The 22,252-nt window shown below is 58.4% G+C and overlaps 3 protein-coding genes across 18 annotated transcripts in view; 2 read left to right on the top strand and 1 right to left on the bottom strand.

The window, feature by feature from the left end:
* The window catches only part of PASK (PAS domain containing serine/threonine kinase), a 28,727-nt gene extending 20,508 nt beyond the window's left edge, over window positions 1-8,219 (top strand). For 4 of the 7 annotated variants that reach the window (XM_037161361.2, XM_037161357.2, XM_037161358.2 and 1 more), the window contains exons 14-19: window positions 77-202; window positions 304-438; window positions 2,783-2,982; window positions 5,505-5,638; window positions 6,894-7,040; window positions 7,646-8,219. In XM_037161361.2, the coding sequence (XP_037017256.2) occupies window positions 77-202; window positions 304-438; window positions 2,783-2,982; window positions 5,505-5,638; window positions 6,894-7,040; window positions 7,646-7,776 (873 nt within the window). In that variant the 3' untranslated portion in view covers window positions 7,777-8,219. Of the gene's footprint in view, window positions 1-76; window positions 203-303; window positions 439-2,782; window positions 2,983-4,805; window positions 4,868-5,504; window positions 5,639-6,893; window positions 7,041-7,645 lie in introns of those variants that run through there. The other 3 variants (XM_037161363.2, XM_037161359.2, XM_037161364.2) reach the window with 3 other exon arrangements.
* A 2,378-nt stretch (window positions 8,220-10,597) lies between these two features.
* Window positions 10,598-22,252, top strand: part of MTERF4 (mitochondrial transcription termination factor 4) — a 46,732-nt gene continuing 35,077 nt past the window's right edge. For 3 of the 5 annotated variants that reach the window (XM_053655179.1, XM_037161370.2, XM_037161365.2), the window contains exons 1-3: window positions 10,598-10,655; window positions 11,674-12,172; window positions 13,655-13,839. In XM_053655179.1, the coding sequence (XP_053511154.1) occupies window positions 10,635-10,655; window positions 11,674-12,172; window positions 13,655-13,839 (705 nt within the window). In that variant the 5' untranslated portion in view covers window positions 10,598-10,634. Of the gene's footprint in view, window positions 10,656-11,187; window positions 11,242-11,673; window positions 12,173-13,654; window positions 13,840-14,404; window positions 14,931-22,252 lie in introns of those variants that run through there. The other 2 variants (XM_037161369.2, XM_053655180.1) reach the window with 2 other exon arrangements.
* The window catches only part of SNED1 (sushi, nidogen and EGF like domains 1), a 58,686-nt gene continuing 51,497 nt past the window's right edge, over window positions 15,064-22,252 (bottom strand). For 4 of the 6 annotated variants that reach the window (XM_037161353.2, XM_037161354.2, XM_053655175.1 and 1 more), the window contains 3 exons: window positions 20,199-20,282; window positions 19,438-19,475; window positions 15,064-15,788 (listed from right to left, as the gene is read on the bottom strand). In XM_037161353.2, the coding sequence (XP_037017248.2) occupies window positions 19,439-19,475; window positions 20,199-20,282 (121 nt within the window). In that variant the 3' untranslated portion in view covers window positions 15,064-15,788; window position 19,438. The other 2 variants (XM_053655174.1, XM_037161351.2) reach the window with 2 other exon arrangements.

Here is a 22,252-nt window from a genome sequence, read left to right as displayed (position 1 = left end):
GAGCCACCATGGGCACCAGGCCCCGTGGGCGCTGCCGGAGCCCCCGAGCGGCCTCTACCCACTGCTTTCCCCGCAGGTGGTGGTGAAGTTCATTAAGAAGGAGAAGGTGCTGGAGGACTGCTGGGTCGAGGACGCCGAACTTGGGAAAGTCACCTTGGAGATCGCGGTCCTGTCCAAGGTGCAGCACCCCAACATCATCAAGGTGGGGTCCGGGCCCAGGTGCCTTTGTGGGGCCCACGGGGGTGTCCTGCGCGTGCCTCTGGGAGGCACCTGGCAGGGCCGGACCCCACTCCGTTGCCCCAGGTCTTGGACGTGTTCGAGAACCAGGGCTTCTTCCAGCTGGTGATGGAGAAGCACGGCTCCGGCCTGGACCTCTTCGCCTTCATCGACCGCCACCCCAGCCTAGATGAGCCTCTGGCCAGCTATATCTTCCGACAGGTGACGTGGAAGGCAGGCGGGGGGTGCGGGCCGGGGTGCTCGGTCCCGGAGGCTTCAGAGATTGGGGGTTCACACGCGGTTCTCTCTGGGCTGCATCCGGCCTCCAGTTCCTGAGAAGAGAATTCTATGGTCGAAGTCAAGAGCGGGAGGGTGGAAAGGGAGGATAAGGCTGCCACCCTGGAGCGACTGGGGAGGGAGGCGCAGGGTTCGGGTCCATTTACAGTTCTGGGATAGCCACCCCTCCTTGGGAAGGAGCCAGCAGAGCCGGGAGACCGGGCCCTGTGGCCAATGCGGTTTGATCGGGGTCCTTGCCCACCACTGGGCACCCAACGCCCGTCTGGCCGGCAGGGGTCTTTCTGGCACTGACGCTGGGAGACCGAGGGGGTCAGAGCAGGGAGCCTGTCCCTCCGAGGCCGGTGTGCAGCAGTGTGCTGGAAGCAGGGGTATGGACGAGGCCCGTGTTTGCTCTTTGTTTCCTGGAGGTGACTCCGTGTCAGCTGCGGTTCAGCTTCCCTCATTTGACATTCCTTCCTCAGCTGTAAACTTCCAGAAGTTTCTGGGTTTCTGAAATTTAGTGTCTGAGGCCTCAGCTGTAAGCATCAGGCATCGCGTGGTTCTGTGAGAAGAACATCATCTCCCCTCCTCTCGTGCGGGAAGATCACACACTCGGTCGGCTTCTTCCTGGCAGAGACTTGTTTCTGAAACTGCCAGGCCAGAAGGAGTGTCTGTCTGATGTGACATGGGAGTCACTTGTTAGAAGCTGCTGCTGCTGTTAGTTCTGGGGCTGCCGACACAGGTAACTGTTGTGTTCGATGCCCTGCAGCCTCTGTAAGATGCACAGTAAAGGGATCCGCAGCGTCACAGAGCCGAGCCACCACGCGTAACCACGCACTCACACTGCCCGTTGTCAGCGTGCCGCTGGCGGGGCCGGGCCGGGGGCTGGACCTGCTCCCCGGGGGCTGGGGGCCCGGGGCTGCGGCCAGCAAGTGCCCCGCCCAGGCCCAGGCGCCCTTGGCCTTTGTTGCTGATGAACCCGACAGAACTTCCCGGGCTCTGGTGACACGTGGTCTGTGCCTCAACTGGGCCCTGCTCTGCACGCGTGCGCGTGTCCACATGTTTGTGTACGTGTGTGTGAATGTGCATGCGTGTGCAGGTACGTGTGGTGTGCCAGTGTGTCTACATGTAAGTAAGCTGGCGTCGTGTGTGTGTTTGCATCCACGTGTGCATGTGTGCACAGTTACTCAGTGTAAATTGACTGGTCGGGCCTAGTCAACCTGCTCTGAGCTGCTGCTTCTGGTTCCAAAGTGTTCATTTGAGGCTTGGTGCCTGGTGACAGCCGTGGGGCCCTGTGCCAGGGGCACAGCCCGTGTCTGACTCACCAGTGCAGCCGGAACCCCAGTCTGCTTCAGCCGTGTGGGGCGGCCCTCGCTGGCCTCTGTCTGCAGGTCAGCAGCGTGGGCCATTCCAGGTCCAGGTGCACAGGGGCCTGCTGCGGGGTTGCCGCGGTAACCTCACCCTTGCAGAGCATAGGCCGATGCCCTGGGCTTCCAGAGATGGAGCTGTTTTCAATGGAGTCGCTCTAAGCCTGTGTGGCTGGGAGGCCCGCACATAGTGGGGCAGGCGACTGGCAGGCGCCGCTGCTCTGCGGGAGGCCGTGAGAGCCCAGGAGGAGAGGACTGGGGTCGGCGCTCCTGGGCCCACCTCTGCTCCCAAACCGCGGCTGAGCTCTGCTGCACCCTCGGGCCGGACTCAGGCTTTCTCTACAGTCCTGCCCATTAGCACCCGCCCCTCCCTCACTGAAGAGCCACTGCGCAAGTCTGTGGCTCCTGCTTGTGGTCTGTGTCCTGTCCCCGTGATTGTTGGGCGTGGGTGGTGGGGTAAGCAGGTGCTGCCCGCAAAGTTTTTGTGAGCAGCACAGACACGAGAGTACGTGGGAGCCATGTGTTTGCAGGAGGAGGAGAGGGGCAGTGCAGGCGCGGAGCCCAGGTCGGCTGCGTGGCCTGGTGCCGTGGCTGCGATGCTGTCTCGGGCACCTGGACACATGAAGGGGCAGGTCCAGTGCTGTGTCTTTACCCAGCTGATGACGGTAGCGCCGTCTCGAGAGTCATCTGTTCCGCTCGCTGGTGCGGCGGGGACAGCAGGCCGCCTGGCAGCGCTTCGCCCCCGGGCCAGTCGGGCCGTGTCTGTGGCATCTAGCCATCGTTCCTGTCGGTGTTTCGTGACAAGTCAGGGCGTGGTTCTGTCCTTCGTCGTTGTTCTTCCTGTTTTGCTTGTCACTCTCTATTGTGAATGCGTGTTTTGCTTGAACTGCTTCGTGAAAGGCTCCCTGGCCTCCTGGTTCCAGCTGGTGTCAGCGGTGGGGTATCTGCGCTCCAAGAGCATCCTGCACCGGGACATCAAGGACGAGAACGTCGTCATCGCCGAGGACTTCACCATCAAGCTCATAGACTTCGGCTCCGCCGCCTACCTGGAGAGGGGCAAACTGTTCTACACCTTCTGCGGGACGATTGAGTACTGCGCACCCGAAGTCCTCATGGGGAATCCGTACGTATCGCCCGCAGGCCCCGTCTCCTGTGAGTTTTAGGCAGAGAAGCGGGTTCAGTTTTGTGCGTCTTTGTGACACGGAAGCTGAGGAGTAAAGGGCGGCCTTTGGGGAGTGAGCAGGCAAGGGCAGCTGGGCGATGGGTGCGGGTTCCTTCCCTGCAGTGGTTTCTCGACTTGTTTATGCAGTTTCATACAATTGGAAGTTAAGGAAGAGGTAAAGGATCCCAGAAGACAGGATTCCCCAGATTAGCAAAGCTTATTAGTTGAGCTTATTTTTGTGGTGGGAGTAATAACTGGTTAAACACTGGGGGGCTCTCCGTTGACAGTGGGGCCCACACGGAGCACTGAGGTGCATGAGCCCACGCGGCTGCTGCATCCCACCGTGGGAAGCAGACCCTGGGGCGCAGCTGCCTGGTGTCTGCCCGGGAAGCTGGGGCGCTGTGGGGCCTGGGCAGGTGAGCAGAGGACCCGCTTGCTGCCCAGGTCCCATTCCACTTCCGAGTTGGGCAATGAGGGCTGCAGGCTGCTCCTGTCCAGTCAAGGCCCTCCTGACCCACAGGCCGGGCCCAGGAGCAGAATGGCCGGGGTCTCTGTCTGCAGTGGGCAGGAGGGGGCGCTAAAGAAACTGTCCCCATCGCCTCTGTGCACGTCCAGAGCCACCAGCAGTGACGTATTGAGGGGGATTGTCTACGAAGAGCCCTGGAGTTTCTTTTTTCTAAATTGAAAAACATTTTTTTATCCTCACCTGAAGACATGCTTATTGGTTTGAGAGAAAGGGCAGAAACATCAGTGTGAGAGATAAGCGTCAGTTGGCTGCCTCCTGTCCGCACCCGGTCAGGGATGGGACCCACGGCCTGGTCGGTGAGCAGATGACGCTCCCACCACCCGAGCCGCTGGCCGGGGCTGCGGGCTCTCGTGGGACAGACCTTGGTTGCCCTGACGGCTGAGCGCCCTGGCCATCGCGTCGTCACTGTTGTTGGAGGGGCTGCGTGTCCACGGGACGGCGACACGTGCTGCTGCCCCACCCCCCACCCCCGTGCCTTGGAGCTGCGCGGGGCCCTGCCCCCGAGGGCACCCCTGAACGAGCCACTTCCGCTCTGTCCCTGCCGGCTGGGCGGGAGGCGCCCTCGGCCCTGCGTGCTCTCCTGTCTCATGGGCCTAAGGGTTTCTGAGCTCGGGTTCGAGATCCCTCCTCGGAGGCAGTGCTTCTGCTCTCGTGTCCAGGTCCGTGTCCATCTGCTCCAGGGCCCGGCACACGCTGCGGCCCTGGGCCCATCGCCTGCCGCTTGTTCTCGTGAATGAGCTTCACTGGCAGCCGTGCGCCTCGGCCCCCTCGTGGCTGTGGCTGCTGCGCAGCCGAGCGGAGGGGCAGCGGCAGAGGCCACCGGCCTGCACGTTGACTCTTGGGCCCTTTGGGAGTTTGTTGGCCCTTGTTCTACTCTGTTGAATTTTTCTCTTTGGCCTTCCAAACTCTTGAAATCTGTTTCTACAAAACCGAAATGATGCAAAAGCAAAAAGCACCAAACCTGGTGTTCCTGCTGTAGCCGCCGCAGCCCTCGCCTCGCGGTTCCCTGAGGCCTGTCCCCGCCACCCTCCCGCTCAGCCACACAGGCCCGACCGCTGCTCTGCGATCTGCAGGCTCCGGGCCCCTCCTGTCACCCACCCCCTGGTTTCCTGCCTCCTGAACTCCCCAGACTCTTGGGGTGTCCTTGATGGCAGAAGGCTCTGGCCTGGGCCTGTTGCTCACTCACCAGTTTTTCTCAGCTGCCTCGTCTGAACTTGTGGGCTGACGAAGTGCTTTCCACACCCACTCTGTGGGCCAGATTACGCCCCGACCTGAGGACCCGCGTGGCCGACTGCCTCAGGCAGCTCCGGGCGTGTGCAGGTCAGGCAGCCCAACTCCAGGCCCCCCTCGGGCAGCAGCTTCAGCCTCACCTCCTCTCTGTGAGACCCACCATGTTTATCTTGCAGTCTTGAGGATTGAGGCTGAACTGTGTAAGGGCCTGGTGGCCACGTCTCCTGGTGTCCAGAGCGTGGTGGCTGGGTGGAGGGTGTTTCTGACGACAGGAGACAGGAGTGACGGCAATGTCCGGTGTTGCCTCCCCAGAGCTGCTCCCTGTGGGCACCTTCTGGTTCACCTTCTCCTCTGCCCCCCAAGGGGTCATCTTACTTGGCCTTAAGAGCTCCCACTGGCACCAGCCTCTCCCTGAGTGTTTTCAAGGGGCGCCCTGTGCTCCCCGAGGCCGTTGCCTCCAGGAGGCCCCCACCCCGGGCGGATGCTGTCCCTGCTACCTCGTGCTGTGCGAGTTGTCCGGTCCTCGCAGTGGGTGTCCCGTTCCTGGATCAGCCTCAGCCGACACGGCGCCGAGGCTTTGCATCCCCCGCCTCCCCCAGCGTGTGGTGCCGGGCTGGGGCAGACACGAAGCCTGTGGCCGGGAGTGTTGTGAGCGAGCGTCACTGGGCACATCTCGGGGGACGGGACTCAGGCTCATGTGCCTTGACTGAGCCCCCTTCTCTGGCAGCTACGAGGGGCCGGAGCTGGAGATGTGGTCGCTGGGAGTCACACTGTACACGCTCATCTTTGAGGAGAACCCCTTCTGTGAGGTGGAGGAGACCATGGAGGCCATGCTCAACCCCCCGTACCTGGTGTCAGAAGGTGAGAGGGCCGCGGCCAGCTCCCCCTGCCCCGTCTCCCTTGGTCTCTGTGGGAGTGGATGGCCACGCCCTCTGCCGTCCCATCCCCCTCGGGCCTTGGTCCTCGCAGAAGGACGAGTGGGATCGGACTTGGAAATGTGACGACAGCTCTGTTGCGGTGAGCACCCCCTTCCGGCTCCAGGTGGGTCTTCTGGCAGGACCTTAGTGCTTGTGGGCCTGGCTCTGGCAGTGACCGTCAGCGGGGAGGGGCTGTGGAGGGCCCTGACCCCCAGCCGCTCCTGTGGCAGGAAGCACGGGCCGGCATCGTGGGCTCGGCATCGTGGGCTCGGCTTGCTTCTGCCGCGAGGGCTGGCGCGGGGAGGCCGATGTGGGTTTGCTGGCCGGAAGGACTGCGCGGTCTGCAGCCGCCCCCAGGGCTCTGGGGTCCCCTAACCTTAACGTTCTGCGATCGTGTAGTCGTCAGTTACTGTGACGAGTACCAAGAGGACGAGTGTCTGTCTGTGCGCGAGGCTTGTGCCCTGGTGCCTTGTTTCGGTTGCAGTCTGTGTCTCCATCAGCTCAGGCGCCGGGACAGTCACTGCAGATGAGGCGCTCAAACCACGGCCATTTACTCCCTGCTCTGGAGGCTGGGCGTCCAAGGTTCAGGCGCTGTGGGGTCAGCGCCTGGTCAGAGCCTCTTCCTGTCCACCCTTCTCAGGAGGGCTGAGTCCCATCCCACGCGCCCCACCCTCAAGGCCTCATCTAAGAACCTGTCACCTCCCAGAGGCCCCGCCCCTGACACCACGGGGTCAGAGCTGCAGCGCCTGTGTCTGAGGGGCTGTGGTCGCCCCATGACTGCCCGGGAGGACTGCACGGTTCAGCAAGTTCTGATTCTAGGGCCCCTGCTGGCTGCCTCCCTCCCCTCTGTCACACGCACCCCATCACTCCTGGCTCTGCACAGCCACAGCCCCCAAGCGCAGGCCGCGGGTAGCGACCTCTGCGCACTGTGTGGCGGGGCAGGGTCTCGAACACTCTGCTCTTGTCTCAGGTGGTGATAGACAACTCTTTCGGCTTTTCTCAAAGTGCTGCAGGAGGCCCTATGCCCCAAAAGCCCTGGGTGCTGGTTAAAATGGGGGTTCCAGGGCCACCTGCTACCCAGTCAGAATGGTCACGGGGCAGACAGGACTTGGGGTTTCGAGATGCCCTGTACTTGACCCCAGCCTGGACCACAGATGGTCTCCTGGCCCCATGCCTAGGGTGATATTTTATGTCCCCAGATCTCATGAAGCTCATTGCCGGGCTACTGCAGCCTGTCCCTGAGCAGCGTGTCACCTTGGAGAAGCTGGTGACAGACCCCTGGGTGACACAGCCTGTGAATCTTGCTGACTACACCTGGGAGGAGGTGTGTGGGATCCACCAGCCAGGTGAGAGGCGTGGTCTGTGAACCAGGAGGGTGAGTGGGTTCCCTGGGCAGCCCTCTGGACCAGGGAGGACGGTGGCCCCCCACTGCACGCTGTCCTGGGTTTCCAGCTGCGAAACGGATGGGGGTGGATCCTGTTCCAGGGGCCCCCGAGCACACCGGGGCTCAGGGCTTGCTGTGGGCCTTTGAGGTGTGTAAGAGCCCATGGGAGCCTGTCACGAGGTGGTACCTACTGAGGGGCCGGGGGCTGGGGCTTTGACGGCGCAGCTGGCGATGGTCGGAGTGGGCTGAAGGGGGAGCTGAGGCCCAACTATCACCCTGATGCTCCGGGGCTGTCTGGCTGCGTAGCCAGGCAGTAGCAGCCATGTGTCAGGCACCACTGTTCAGGGCGGGCCCACTGGTGTCGGTGGCTCTGGGCATGACAGCCCTGCAGCTCCTTGGCAGCCTGGGAGCCCTAGGGTGTGGCCAGTTGGGTTCTGAAAGGTCCCTTTGATGGGTTCTGAAAAGTCCCTTTGATGTCCTTTGGTCCTAGGATTCTGCACAGAGAAGCCAGGTATTTGTGAGTTGTGTGTTGCCAGCATGTGACACAGTGTCTTCTTCTTTCTCCAGAAAGCGGAGTTCTGTCCTCTGAGAGTCTGGAGGTGGAGAGCAGGAGCCCCAGCGAAGCTGCTCGGCGTCCGGAGCGTGGGGCCTCGTGCCCCAGGGCACCTTCTTATGGGCCATCCACTCAGGGAAAGTAATTCTCAACACTGGCCCAATTTCCCTAAAAACTCGTGTGGGTTTGATAAAGGCCAGAACAAAAGCCAGTGACGCTGTGTCATTCTAGGGTTACAAAACAGATGTGGAGTTCATGTTTTCATAACCTAGAAAAAACACTGTCGTGTTCAATTGAATTTTGAGTCTGTGAACTTCTGAGAGGCTTGGAGGCATTTTAAAATTCTTTCCTCTGTATATATGCATATGTTTTGTTTTCTCTGACCAGGTGTATGTTTGCTCTGATAGGTAAAACCTGTAGAACTAATGACCAGGGTATCTCATTAATTTATTTCCTTGAACATTTTCCAAATTAAAGCACTTTTGATGGTAACCAGTCACCCCGATTTGGACTGTATGAAACACAGTGCTGGTGTGGGGACCCTGGGGAGAGACTCAGTCTCAGGCGGTGTGGCCCCCCCCGCCGGCCGCCGGGTGGGCTCTGCACGTTGCTCAGTCCAGGGAGGCCCGAGTGTCCTCGGGCTCCTCCCTTCTGTCCATGCACAGCCTCTTAGGGCTGGCCCGCCATCTGTCCAGGCGCTGCTGTGCAGGGCCGTCCTCCCACGGTGCCCCCAGCAGGTCTCCCCTCTTCGCTGATGTGGGGGCACCCAGCTCTGGGTGTCATTGCCCCACACCTGCCCAGGTCCCAGGGCCCCTCTGAGCCCATCAGCTAGCTCCAGCATGTGAAATTCAGCCTCTATTTTGTATCTGTCGGAGGGGAGGGTGCGATTAGGGGTAAGAGGAAAATCTTTTATTCCCCCCATTGAAATAAAAGGAAAAAACCAAAACTACCAGCCCCACCCCACACCTTCCCCCACATCATTATTCCCTGCAGGTGCCAAGGCTCCTCCTGCCCAGAGCCCTCGGGGGGAAGCTGGGGGCCAGGCCCCTGCAGGAAGGGCCTGTGCTCAGCTTCCGGGGCTCATTCAGGACGCAGTGCACTGTGTTCATATTTTCGGACTCTCAGAAAACGGTTAACTTTATTTTCAACGTCTTCCTTCTAGAAAGTGCTGCTGACCTTGCAGCCATCACAAGATACTGGAGGGTCCCCTCCTCCAGCATGGCCAGTAACGGCAGGTTTTTTAGGAGTGTGCTTTTTAAAGCCCACAGAAAAAAACAAACAGTTCATCCTTGTAGTGTTTATAATGTTTGTAACACAGAGAAGGTACAGAATGTTTTTTCCAGACAGGTGTGCATTGGGCTGATACTGCAGAGCCCTTACTCTCCAGTAACTCCTCCTTCTTTAGAAGAAAAAATGATTAGAATTCACTTGACTTGGTGGCAGTGGAAGGTTTGCTACTTGGAGAGTGTTTTTCGCAGAAAGAATCCTGGCAGAAAAGTCCCGAGTCTGAGGTGGACCCATCTCCCTGTCCGTGTTCCAGGGAGTCCAGAGCGAAGTTTCCAGAACAAACTGAGGTGCTATCGACTTTCAGAGCAGTTGCTGCGCCCCAGCTGCCCCTTTATTTCAGGGACTGGAGAACTGCTTAGGTTCCTTGGTTCTTTCCAGCATGTGGGGGTGGCTCCTGGATTTTCTCAGGCTTTGGGTATAAAAGGATTAACAATTTATTCTGAGGTGCTGATTGACAGATGAGTGTTTTAAGAAGAAAGATGAAAACTAACCAATTCTTCGGTTCCACACAGATTATAACCTTCCTTTTCTTTGATAAAATCCTTGTCTAGAAGGATGTGTCTCAGCACCCAGCCTAGTTTCTGGCACACAGCAAGAACTCTGTAAATTGTGTCTGAGAATCAGGTCCCTTTTCTCAGTTCAGAAACAAGTAGGTAAAACAAGAAGAAATGCTTGTAAATTAAGGTTTGGGTCTCAAGGGTGGTAGGATTTAGGCGGCCAAGAGCTCACCATTTCATCCTCTTTCACAACCACCCATTTTGGAAAGAGGTGTAGGCCCGACACCTGAATGATCACAGGCCTAGAGATGAATCTGTTATGAATACATGACAAGGAGAACGTTCTCCGATGTCCTAAGTTAGTGACAGCGGCCGGGAGGTCGCAGGAAGAGACAAGCATAGGTTGTCAGCTAACGACAAGGCAAAACCAGCAAAGGCTGGCAGGCTCCCAAGCGTGTGCGTTAACTTCCTCCCAGGGGCCTATTTCTATGATTATCCAAAGAGAACAGCCCCGATGCACCAGCTGTCGAGGGGCAAACACTTTTCCTCCGACCTCACCTGCCTTCTCCTGCCCCTTCATCTGTGGGGAGGTCTGTCTTCCTCAACGTGGTAGACAAAGGGCCGCAGGCCTCGCCGCCCCGTCACGGGGGATCAAGCTCTCGACCATGCATGTGTTTTGTTTAATAACACATTCGGCTGAAACGTCACTGGCTTTCATCCCAAGAGGAAGCCAGACCCAGCGGCGAGGACCGCGTTTCTGAAGGGAAACGGGACGCGGGAGCTCACGGGACGCGCCGCCTGCAGTGTGCGTGTCCTCGGCATTCGGGCTGGGCTCAGGTTTTCGTGGAGGGACAACTCCAAGCATCTTCACCGGGCTGCACGCTCGCACGCGACGCCTCGTCCCTCAATGTGCGACGGCCTTGGGAGGCTCTTCCCCGCAAGGCCCCTGCGCTGCAGCACTTGACCGGTCGGGATCCGCGCAGAGATCCCGGGGTTTGGGCGGCAGAGTCTGCGGAGAGGAGACAGTGGGAACCCGGCCGAGGCCTGCGCCCTTGGGGCCCCTGGGGGAAACTGCCCGACCAGCGCCGCGGCGGAACGCGCTCTTCGCACGCTCGCGTGTGCTCGGGGGAAGGCGGGAGCGGCGGACACGGGAGGGCGGAAGTGGCAGAACGAAGGGGCTCTGCTTCCGGCGCCGGAGTCGCTGCGCTATCTTCTCGCAATGGCGGCGCTTGGCCGGCGGGTGAGGGCGAGGGGGGTCCAGGCAGTGTGGGGCGGCAACCGCGGGGCCCCGGCGGGAAGGGCGGCGGTGTTGGGTTTGCTCCGCGCGGGAGCAGCCGCTGAGGCTCTTCGTACCCAGCAGGGTGCTTGATGGGATGGATGTGGACGCGGGCACCCGGGCACCGGCGTGAGAAACTAGTTTCAGGAGTCGGGCCGAGCTGGCACCCACAGGGGGCAGGAAAGTTACTGCAACCTGGAAACGTTTCTTTGTCGGAGTTTCTCTCACCACTAACAGCGGGAACCCTTGGGGGCGAGGCTGCCACGAGTCCTCCCTCTTGGGAGTCTGCGTCCAGGAGGGAGAGGGAGACCCCTTGCGTCTGTATGCACTAGACACGGTGACGGACTTTCTCACGTCCTTTGTTCCCGGGAAACCCTGCGCTCCCCGTAGGAGCCCTTTCTCCTCCGTCCCCCCTCCGCCCTGAAGTTTTCTTCCCGTTACTCTGTCTGTCTGTTGCGAGTTGCCCCCAGGCACTGAACCTTAGCGGGTAGAGGAACAGCAGCGCCCTCCCCTCCCGACCCGCCGCCGGGCACGCGGAGAACTTGACCAGGTGCCCGTGAAACAGTTCTCCCCAGTCCCCTCCACCCTCGTTCCGTCTCCTCAGCTGCCACCGGGAAAGCTAAAGGGCACTCGCAATGCTCTGTTCTCTGCATGTTCACATAGGATTTTGGAGATTTATTTTTAGTTTTTAAGACTTTATTTTTAGAGGGGGAGGGAGGGAGAAACAGGGAGAGAAACATTAATGTGTGGTTGCCTCTTACACGTCCCCTACTGGGGACCTGGCTCTCGACCCAGGCATGTGCCCTGACTGGGAATTGAACCTGCAGCCCTTTGGTTTGCAGTCCAGCACTCAATCCACTGAGCCAGTTTTGCAGATTTCTTATAAAGACTGTTTGTGTGGGATCCTGCTCACAAATCCTGTGGTGCCCACCCAGTAGTGGGATGGTGAGGAAGGAACTCCCTTTTGTGCTGCATTTCACAGGTCTTGGATTGGCATCGCCTGGTCCCCCTCACCTGGGCCCGTGTCGCTGCGCAGACTCCTCGTCTTGGAGAACAGAGAAGGGCACCGGCTCTCTTGTTGTGTAAACTGACCACAGCCTCCAGTGGAGGGGGCCTTGGGGGGCTATCCCATGTGGAATCTGGAAAGCATGTGCAGGAATCAGAGTGCAAGATGAGCCTCAGGTGGTGCCCCCTTGAGAAACAGAGGGCTCCTGTGGACGGAGCATCCTTGGAGCAAGAGGAGGTCATCAGCTTCCTCCTGGACATGGGTTTCAGTGGTGTCCATGCTCACGAACTGCTCAGCATACGACCAGGGACCCCCCATCAACAGTTGCTGGACATCGTTTCAGAATTAATACTCCTGGGTGTGAATCCAGAGCCTGTGTACGTGGCCCTGAAGAAGAGTCCTCAGTTACTGAAGCTGCCCGTGATGCACGTGAAGAAGCGCGCTGATTACCTGCGGAAGCTGGGGCTTGGAGAAGGTACGCGCTGGCCTGTGTGGAGACTGCCGGGTCTGAGCTTGGGGACAGGAGGCCCGGGTGAGGATTTGTCTGTGAAGGGGTGTGTGAGTGCCTTCAGGCTGAGGCAGAGGAGTGACCTGCGCTGCAGGAGGGAGGGGGGATTGAGTGACAGACAGGGACTCCCACCTGGGTTGTTCAAGGTGGGGACTTGAGCATCTGGGACCGAGGTGGCACCGTGGTGCGTGCTCAGCAGGTAGATGTTGATCTGTGCTGTCGTCACGAGTCTGTGTAACCTCTGATGTTTAAGTGACTTGATGTGGTCTCCATGCTGTGCCTGTATGATGTGAAGCCAGAGACTTACGGAGTCCCTTTTTAAGGCGATTCCATCCTGGGAGGCTGGTGGAGTGGCCCTTCCCTCCAGACACCACCCCCACCCCCACCAGGATTCTCCCCTGCAGGGACCCTAGACGTGGATTTGTTTACGGGCTCTGGAGAAGGGGGCTGGGGGCCCACTCTGCCCACAGGAGCTGCACTCTTCTGTTTTTTCGTTCTTGACTCTTCCTGGTGCGATATTGTTGGGGGGACGAGCTCTGTGGGTCTGCTGTTTCAGAGGCACTCAGCAGTCCTCCTCCAGGAGAGGCGAGAAAGACAGGCCTGCGCGTTTCCCTGAACAGACGCCCATTGCAGCACAGGCTGATAGGCTGAACTCTGCTTTGTGTGCTGTGCTTATAGATTAGCAAGCTCAGTGTGGCCTTGAGCTCCCAAGTCTAAACTCCTGAAATTCATTCCTGACACATTTCAGCAAGGCAGTGACTAGCTCAGATGTTAGGCAGATTTTAGCCAGCTGTGCAAGTAAGTGATTTCAGGTTTCCAGGTATAACTTTCCTCAGCTGTCCACAGGAGGCCTGCGTGCCCCTGTTCACCCAGGTCGCCTTGGCTTAGCCAGTTCATTCTATCACTACTAACAGGCCCCAGTGTGGGTGAAATAGGTGGTCTTCCCACTAACCAGGATGTCGGCGTTCATGGTCGTGTATTGTGTGGTTACTCTGTCAATTGTTGTCATGGAACACCTTTTCTTGAGTTCAGGCATCTGTGACTTTTATTATGGAAGGAAACCTCAGCCCAAAACCCCAACATGGGGGACACTGTCACTCATCTTACTGTATGACTCTTCCAGTAAATTCCTGGGAAATTCTTTCCTCGGTGAGATGGGCAGGAGGGGGACCCTAGGACGTAGAGTAGTTGCCTTTCAGCAGGGAGGCCGGAGGAGGCAGGGACACGGTGCAGGTGCAGGGGGGTTGGTGAGTCTGAGGAGTGAGGGTGTCAGTGGGGCGACGGGCCATTCTGGTACCCCACCTCCACGGCACTGCTGGGAAGACACTGGGGGCCGGCACCTGCAGAGGGGAGGGGTGTCCTTGTTCGATTTGGAAGTGCTGGGTACGGCCGGCCCCTGGGCTTGGGAACCCTCGGGGGTGACATGCTCGCCTTCTCTGTGTGGTGCAGGGAGACTGAAGAAGGTGCTGCACTGTTGCCCCGAAGTTTTCACCAGGCGCCACCAGGACCTCGACGGCGTCGTCAGGGTTCTCAGGGAGAAGTGCCTGTTCACAGCCCAGCAGGTGACTGAGATTCTGCACAGGTGCCCCCATGTTCTGCGGGAGGATCCCGGTGAGCTGGAGTACAAGTTCCAGGTAAGATGGGCAGACAGTGACTGGGGGTGGCCGTGGGCTCTGGGGCGCTCGGGTCAGCTCTGTGGGCAAGAATCTGGTGACACCGATTCTGCAGCTTTCCTGTCATTAATGGTGAATGGTCCTGCCCAGGTCTCAGAGTCCAGGCAGGGCCTCTGTTTGAAATAGATAATGTGAAAATAGCTAAAACCTTCCTGGTGTTGGAGCCTCTTTTGCATGCCAATTTCAGAAACGTCGTTGTGACAGCTGTCCTAAGTTTTTGGTGACAATGACGATGACTCAGGTCAGATCCCTAGATGTTTTCTGACTTTTTGGCCTGTGCTTTTCATACTTGTCACTTTCCTCTTGTCTGAAGAAAAATAGAACTTAATCTCTCCCTCCTGCCCTTTATATCCTGTTGCATTTTTCTCAATATGAATTTTTAAATGCTTTGGGAATCGTCAGCTGTCGTGTAGTCGTGGGGTCCGAGGGTGCCCTCTTTCTGAATGCTGTGCACAGGCCGGTCGCCGTGACTGTGAGGGGTGGTCTGAGAACCTGCGCCCAGACCCTAACCTGCCTGTGTCTGCAGTATGCCTACTTCAGGATGGGGGTGAAGCATGCGGACATGGTGAAGACCGACTTGCTGCAGTACCCCATCACCAAGATTAGGCAGAGGCACACCTTCCTGGAGCGCCTGGGACGGTACCAGACCCCGGACAAGAAGGGGCAGACACAGGTCCCCAACCCTCTGCTCAAAGACATTCTCAGAGTTTCGGAAGCTGAGTTTCTGGCCAGGACGGCCTGTTCTTCTGCTGAGGAGTTTGAAGTTTTTAAGAAGCTCTTGGCTCGGGAGGAAGAGGCAGAGTCTGAGAGCCCCAGTGAAGAGGATGAGGACTCGGAGGAGGGGGAGGAGCTGTGACAGAGGCCCAGGGACATCTGTGGACATTTTAATTCTCCCAAAGCCCTTGGGACCTTCACTTGGATCTTCTCAGGCCATTTTTCATTCCAAAACTGGTCTTTTTATGAAAAATTATTATAGATCATCTGAAAAGCAGGTCAGAGGGCCCTGCTGCATTGTGAATAAAAGACTGGCTCCCAGCTGTTGAAATGGGGAACGCAGTGCATCAAAGTTGGGTTTCATTTTCTCGGCAGTAGCTGTGGGGAATCATTCCATGACAGTGTGTGCTTCTGGAGTCATTTTGTATGTCCTTCTAGTGCTAAAGGTACAAATAAGAGAAGACAGTGAGGTTTTAGTACATCACAGCACTTTATTTTATGAAAACAAGTAGCAAGCTTTCCACAAAGAGACTCGTGTATTTAACCGGAAGTGCTGTTTCCTAACGGCGTTCGGTGTGCAGCAGAGCAGGGGGAGTGGGTCAGTGATCTTCGGCTTCATGTGGCACAGCAGCTTCCGCCAGCACAGTGCCGGGCACCCCTCTCTGAGGGCAGGCCTGCCTCTGGCCTCAGGAACTTGGCTTTCCTGTCCGCTCACAGCCAGTGGGCCACACGGGGGCCTGACATCGCCGGCAGCTAGGAGTGCTGGCGTGGGGCTGGCCAGAACCGGGGGGGCCGTGGAGCCGACCCAGCCAGGCAGCCCCGTCCTCTTGGGGGGGGTTTCCGATGCCAGAGGAGAAGAGCACTGGAACTCGGCTGGGCGGGGCGGGGCTGGTCAGGGCGGCATTCCGGGGCGCTCTCCATGGCACCAACGAAGAGGAAGCCCCCTCAGGAACCCTGTGAGTCTGAGCAGCAATTTGAGGCCTTGAGGGCAAAGGCCCAGCCCTGATGGCATGAGCTGTGTGACGGGAGGGTTGGTGCATCCCAGGACGTGCTGGGCGCCCTCCCTCGGGTGACGCTGCAGAGTGGCCCCCATGCCCTGGAGCACAGTGTGCAGGCCTGAGCTCTGTTTTCCGGGGCGTTCAGCGCTGAGCCGAGGTGTGTGCTTTTGCGTTCCCTGGCTCCTGTTCCCCGTTCAACTGCAAAAAGAAAGGCATTGTTTGCAAAACACAGATAGCTCAGGGGATTTCTGCCCCATGACCTAGACATTGTGGCCCCGGTCAGCGGTGGGAGGTGGTCCAGCCAAGGGAAGGTGCTGGGGGTCGGTGACACGGTGGCCCTTGCCTAGCAGGCTCCTGATGGGAGAGCAGTTCCATTTCCTTGGTGACAGCCGTGCCCCGTGGGGGAAAGGGCCACTCTGTCTTTCTTTTTCTTGGCCATGGTAAAAAAATATTGAGAAGAAGGACATTTCTCCACGCGCCAGTGTTCTCATGTCACTTTGTGATATCTGTGCGACCAGCATGGGACTGAGCAGGACCCTAAACTGATGCCTGACTGGATGGTCAGGTCACCAGCCTGGTCAGAAGGTGGCTAACTCAAGCTTGTGGTCACTCCCTGTCATTTTGGCAGAAATAAACATTAGGCCCAATGGTTTTCTGATCCATGGTTCCTAATTTGCTCGGGTGGACGGTGCGTGTTTTCAAGGAAGGTGTTTTATGAAGGAGACTTTTGAAAGCTCCCTTGGAATGTTTCCAGGTGATCTGTAGTTTCCTTTAATGTCAGGAAGTCTTTCCGCTGGATACGTAATTCGTACAACATCAAAGTGGGTGAGTCGTGAGGCCACATAGCACCACGCTCAGGATCCAGTACGCTGTGCCTTTTAGAAACAAACGCTTTTAAGCCCAGATCTGGAGCACGTCAGCACCTCAGCATGGCTGAGGGGCTTGGGTCAGTGTGGTCGCAGAAAGTTTCACTCACTTTTCCAGTGATGTCACTTGGTCTCATTATCTGCTAGTGATGCTGTAGCTTACATGGATGCACAGTGACAGGTTCCAGTGCTGCAGCAGGAGTCAGCAGCCCATGTTCACGGTCGTGGTTTGGAGCCCCTTGACGGAGCTCAGCCATCCCCTTCAGGTGGCCCTGAGGTTAGGGACATTCTGGAGTACTGTAGAAGACTTCTCAAAATGACTAACCGTCCTTTCTGGAAAGGACCAATTGTGTAATACACAGATACTACATGCCCATGCAATTCTAATAAAAATAGGAAGTCTAAAATATACTCTAATTTAAAAAATGTTTTTACAAAGATGAGAGGAAAGCCCTTTTGGTGGCTGTAAGGCTGACTCAGGCAGCATCGGTAAAGACCCACAGGGGCTCCAGTTCCAGTGCCTAGGAGGTGGAGGTTGGGCTGACCTTGGCCGTGACCTCACGTGCCAAGGGGAAGGGAGAGCTGCTCAGAAGGTGCTGGACCATGGGTGTGGCAGTGGCACGCATCTGCCTGCCATAGAGCGGCTGGGTGGCCTGAGCTGTGGTTTGAGAGGTTCCCAAATCTCTGGCCTCGCCCACCCAAGGTGTCCGTCTTTGTCTTTCAGGCCTGGGCAGCCAGGTGCCTGCAAGCAGTTCCTGGAGCACTTCCACAACCCTCCAGGCAGGGTCTTGAGTGCCATGGTGTGACTTGTCCAGATGGCTTTCTCTGCAGAAGGCCGCAGCCGGAGAGGTTAGCCAGGCATGGCCCAGAGGATGTGGCCCTGTTTTAGTGAATCCGGTTTCACTGGAGCACGGCCTCACCAGTCTAGGCACACGTGTACAGCTGTGTTTGCACTCTCGTGGGGTGCTGAGTCGGCACACAGGCCTCCTGGTCCACAAAGCCAGCAATCTTCACTGCCTGGCCCACACAGAAAACGTGGCGGGCTGGGTGTCTGACTCCCTCTGGGCACCAACACTCTCCTTCACAGTCTGCTGGTCGGTGATGGGCACGAGCCCTCGCCTTCCCCAGTGAGGGGTCCCAGGGAGGTGGCCTGCTCCCTGCCTTACCCTCTGCTGTGCAGTCAGTCAGTGGGTCTCAGAGGGAGAACCCCGCCTCTGGTTTGGAACTGGAATCTGGAACTGGGTTCTGGGTGTCGCTGAGGCTTCCCCTGATGGCCTTGCTCATCCAGGGCTCCTGCCGTGGCGGCTGCTGCTTCGCAGCACAGGCGGCCCCTGGGGACGTGTGGCCTGGGCTCCAGCTCGGCTGCTTCGGGCAGCGTGGGACTTGGGGGTCTCCGTCCAGAGGACCGGCCTGGCCCTCTGTCTTACAGAGGCCAGAGGAGAGAAGCCACGGAGGGGACAGACTCCAGCCAGGACCCTGCCACTCAGGGCGTCCTTGTCAGTTTGGTTTTAGACCTCGTCTTCCTAGGTCTCAGAAACCCGTGAGGGGACAGAGTATAGCAAGAGCACCTGGAATCCTTGGGAGAGAAACAAACAGGCGGGAAGAGGGTGGTGCCCTTCCCTTCGGAGAGGCCGGCAGCTTGTTTCTCTGACCGAGGCAGCACGCAGGTAGGACGGGTGTGTCTCCAGTGGGGGGACCTTTGAGCAGCATCACAGGCTGCTCCTCCACTCGGTGACGCCCTTGACCTTTCCCGTGCAGGCGTGCTGGCTGCCCAGTCACTCTGTGAGGCCGTGAGTTCTTGCGTGGTGGCCTCGAGTGTGTGTCTGTCCGGTGTCCCGCCTGTTGGTGTCCCCTCCACTGTGTCAAGTGTTAGTATATTCTAAAGGCCGGTGTTTGCTAACTGGTGGGGGGTTTCTGGGTTGTCTTTATAGAAGTGGGTTTGCTGAGCAGCTTTATAAAAATGATATTCTTTCAGGTCAGTACCTTGCAATATCAGTATTTTAAACCAGACCATGTTCATGGGTTCTTAACCCCAGTGCTGAATGGCTTGCAGGCCTCAGAGTGTGTGCTTGGCAGGCAGGTGTCTTTGGAGCGTGAGGTGGGGCGATGCCTCTGAGTGACTTCTCGTGTGACAGACTGCTGCCCAAGGCCACAGCTGTCTTGGGGCTTCCCACCCGAGGTCCCGCCTGGGTGGGGTGAGCCCATAGCTTCAGGACTCTTCTGTTGCCGGTACAGGCCTCTGAATAAGGCTCCTTGGCCACACTGTGATCGTGGCTGGCGTGTGAAGCTGCGCGTGGCCCGGGCCCCTCCCTCCCCGGACGTGCAGCACAGGCTGCATGTGGGTGTGAGCAGCGAGCTGTCTGGCCGCCCGGGGGCGTCACATTGATAGGAATGCTCGGTCTGTAGGAAGCTGGGCACAGGCTGTAGAGGGGCCTCGGGGTCTCTGTCTTGCAGGTGACCGTGGAGACTTGGGCCGTTCACGTATAGGGAGATGGGGTCAGATGGGGTGGAGTTTCCAGAAGGTTTGGGAACTGCTGGGTGAGATCGTCGGGAAGTTTCTTTCCTCCCAGGTTCCCAGGTGTTCGGGGACCTCCCAGAGGGTAGGTGGCCGAAGCCCCGCCCCACACGTCCCACCCTTTCCATCAGCAGATGGCCCTTCACAGGTCGGGAGGCAGTCCCGGAACTCCCAGCCCCTCGAGTTCTGAGCGCCCACCTGTCAGTCCCACCTCCCGCCAGGTGTTGGGTGGGCTCCACTTCTAAGCCCTGCTGTTGGAAGGGGTTTCTGGGGGCCCCAGCGACAGAACCTCCTTTCCACCTAGAGATGCACCTGCCACAGGTGGTCTGCCGGGAGGCCCTGGGAATGTTTCTGCATGCAGCCCCTCGGCATTCTGAACCGGCCTGGGGTTCCTCCCAGGGACCCCTGAGCTTTCTTGAAGGGACGCCCCACCTCCCTGCAGTTCTGCCGGCTGCCAGGAACGTACCTTATGCTGTCTTCAGTGTTGGGCTATTACTTTGTTTCCTGAAAGAAATAGAGAAGGTGGTTTAGGAACAGAGACTGGGGGCCTGGGGCCCCCTCCGCCCAGCTGCCTGTTCCCACGTCCCAGTGCAGGGACGCCACTGGTGCACTGGGGGGGGCGTCCCCTCGCCAGATGGGGAAGTGCAGGCTGGGGGAGTCGTGCAGCGTGATGAGGCGAGAGCTGCCGACAGGGAGACAAGGACACGCCCTGCGGCCTTGGCTCTCCCTGGACACTGAAGGATGCAGACCCTGTGTGGGGTTACTGGGTGGTCCGCGAAGGCTGGGCCTGGAGGTCGGCCTCGGCTCTTCTGCGTGCATGTGATGTACTCGGCACTTTATGTAAGAATTCTGGTGACTACCTTGAGCCCTTGGGGAAAGAAGCTGCGGTAAGTGGGTCAAAAGCAGAGACTTGCTACACGTGCCGTTATGTGCTCGGGCCTGTCTGCCACACTCACGCTTCCCAGTTCGAGCACTGGCTGCCGAGTGTGCGTGCATGGCCAGAGTCACCCCTCAGCGCCACCGTGCCCAGCTCCTCCCATCCGTGCGCGCTCACACGCACACGCGTGCACCCAGTTTCTTAGCGGAACAGGCTGTGGATGGCGGCACCTTTGGGCAGGCAGCCTGGCTCAGCTCCAGGCCTGGGGCTTCCCCCAGGGCTCTGTCCCCAGGGCCACCCTCAGCCCGTGACCCTCGGACCGCAGCGTGGCCGCGTGCCCGTGCCGGCACCTGTGTGGGGCTTTCTTGGCGCCGGTGCCTTCGCAGCTCTCTCTGAAGCAGACGTCCCGGTGCACCTTGTAGACTCGCTTGTACCTGTCACAGGAAAGCTGCGTGACGCGGGGCGCTGGGGTGGGTGCCGCCTGCCTGGCTGGAGGGGGCCCGGCAGCCGGGAGGGAAAGGCCGGTGTGTCCCTAAGAGATCTTTACCTCACGGCAGGATGTTGAAATGTGCCACATAAGTCACGTAACACTAAAAATTCACTTTACCGAGGCGTAATTTACGTATACTAAGATACATCCACGTTAAGTGTCCACTTTGAGGAGTGTTGATAAAGTCGAACGATGTTAAGAGAGAAGCGTGACGTTTCAGACATGTCTTGCCTGAGGCAGGTCACTTGGCCTGAGGGCCCGGAGATGCTGGGACCGCACGTTCTGTCCATGGCATCCACCAAGAGGGGACACCTTGGCGATGAGGCGTCAGGTGTGGGCAGCGTGGAGCGGGAGGGCGACTTCAAGCCCTGCCTCCTACCTGATGACTGCCTTGAGCACGTCCCCAGCACAGAGCCTGTCTTGTGTGAAGTGGGGACGACTCACGCTGCCTCTCCCATGAGTCTGTGGTTGATGGTGAAGGGGAAATTGGGTTCTTTTTAAAGCTCTCGGACATGAGAGAGACCCAGGGATTGTGATGGACAAAGCCCCAGCGCATGTGCTCGCTCTGTCTAGGAGAGCGGTGAGGGCCAAGGTCTTTGGCAGCACACCTGGCTGTCAGGGAGTGACAGGGTTGGGAATTAATCTCCCAATACAACTTCCGGAGAACTGGACAGAACGTAAGGAGTAACTCTCCTCAGGTGTTAGAAAACAGCCAGCCAGACTGGCCCCGAGGAGAGGAAGCGAATGGGACGAGCCTTGCGGCTGCCCTGGAATCCAGTCTGGAGGCACTTTTGGACTGGGCATCAGGGAGTCTGAGCAGTGGTTGCACTGAGTTGGAGACGGACTGGAGTTGGGAAGCAGAGGTGGCTGGACTCTGCGGGGCAAAGGGCTGGAGAGGAGGCAGCCACATGGGGAAGAGCCCGGGGCTCCGGAGGGGTCCCCTCGGAAACAGGCTGTGGATTCCCAGGACGAAGCCCCAAGGGGCTGGGCAAAAGAAACTAGCGAGGAGGTGACCGTTCTTCAGGCCAGAGTGGAGGGACCTTGGTCAGTAAGAGGCCGTTCCCTGGACACAGGAGCCCCAGGAAGCCCTGCCTCGGCGGGAACTCTAGCACACAGTAACAAAGTGTGTAACGTCCAGCGTTTGACAAAAAATCACCAGACATTCAAAGAATTAATACAAAGAATCAAGACCTCCTAAACAGGCAAAAAATAGCTGAATAGAAAGCCACCTGGAAATGAGAGCAGTGACAGAAGCAGCAGAAAGGACAGTGAAACTTCTGTTATAAATCTGTCCCACGGGCACAGTGATGTGAAGGGAAGCACACATATAAGGAGGGACGTGGAGCTCCTGGCGATGGCGAACAGCATCTGAGGTGGACGGTCTGCCGACTGACGCTGGCAGGTTGGACACCGCAGGAGGACAGGGCAGGGAACTTGGAGGCCTAGCAATGGGGTCTGCCCGAGACGCGGTGGGGAGAAGCGGAAGGCGACCGGAGGAAGCTCAGTGACCCGTGGGATGGCTCAGTCTGACATGTGCGCAGTCTGACATGAAGGAGAAGGGGTAAGTGGAGGAACGGAGAGATACTTGAAAGAAGTAATGGTCCAAACTTTCCAAATTGGATGAAAGCTAAAACCCCAGAGATACAAGAAGCTTAATAAACTCCAGAGAGCGCACACACACACACACACAACCACACTGAAGCTCATCAGGCAGGGTTCCCAGAAGCAGCCACCGGGAGTTGGGGACCCATTGCACACGGTCTCCTTGTCCAAAACCTCTCTCGAGTGCTGAGGGGCAAAGAGGAGCGGCAGCCGAGAGCCCGCAGCCGGCAGGTGTGCCCTGCAAAGTGCGGGGGAAGCGAAGCCTTTCCAGACAGAAGCAGCCGGGAGCACTCTGCACCGGGCCCTGCTGCA

This window comes from Artibeus jamaicensis, unplaced genomic scaffold, assembly GCF_021234435.1.
Source record: "Artibeus jamaicensis isolate MK-2021 breed Jamaican fruit bat unplaced genomic scaffold, CSHL_Jam_final contig_944, whole genome shotgun sequence".
Taxonomy (NCBI): domain Eukaryota; kingdom Metazoa; phylum Chordata; class Mammalia; order Chiroptera; family Phyllostomidae; genus Artibeus; species Artibeus jamaicensis.
The sequence above is the reverse complement of the archived record's forward strand: the minus strand, read 5'-3'. Positions and strand labels throughout refer to the sequence as shown.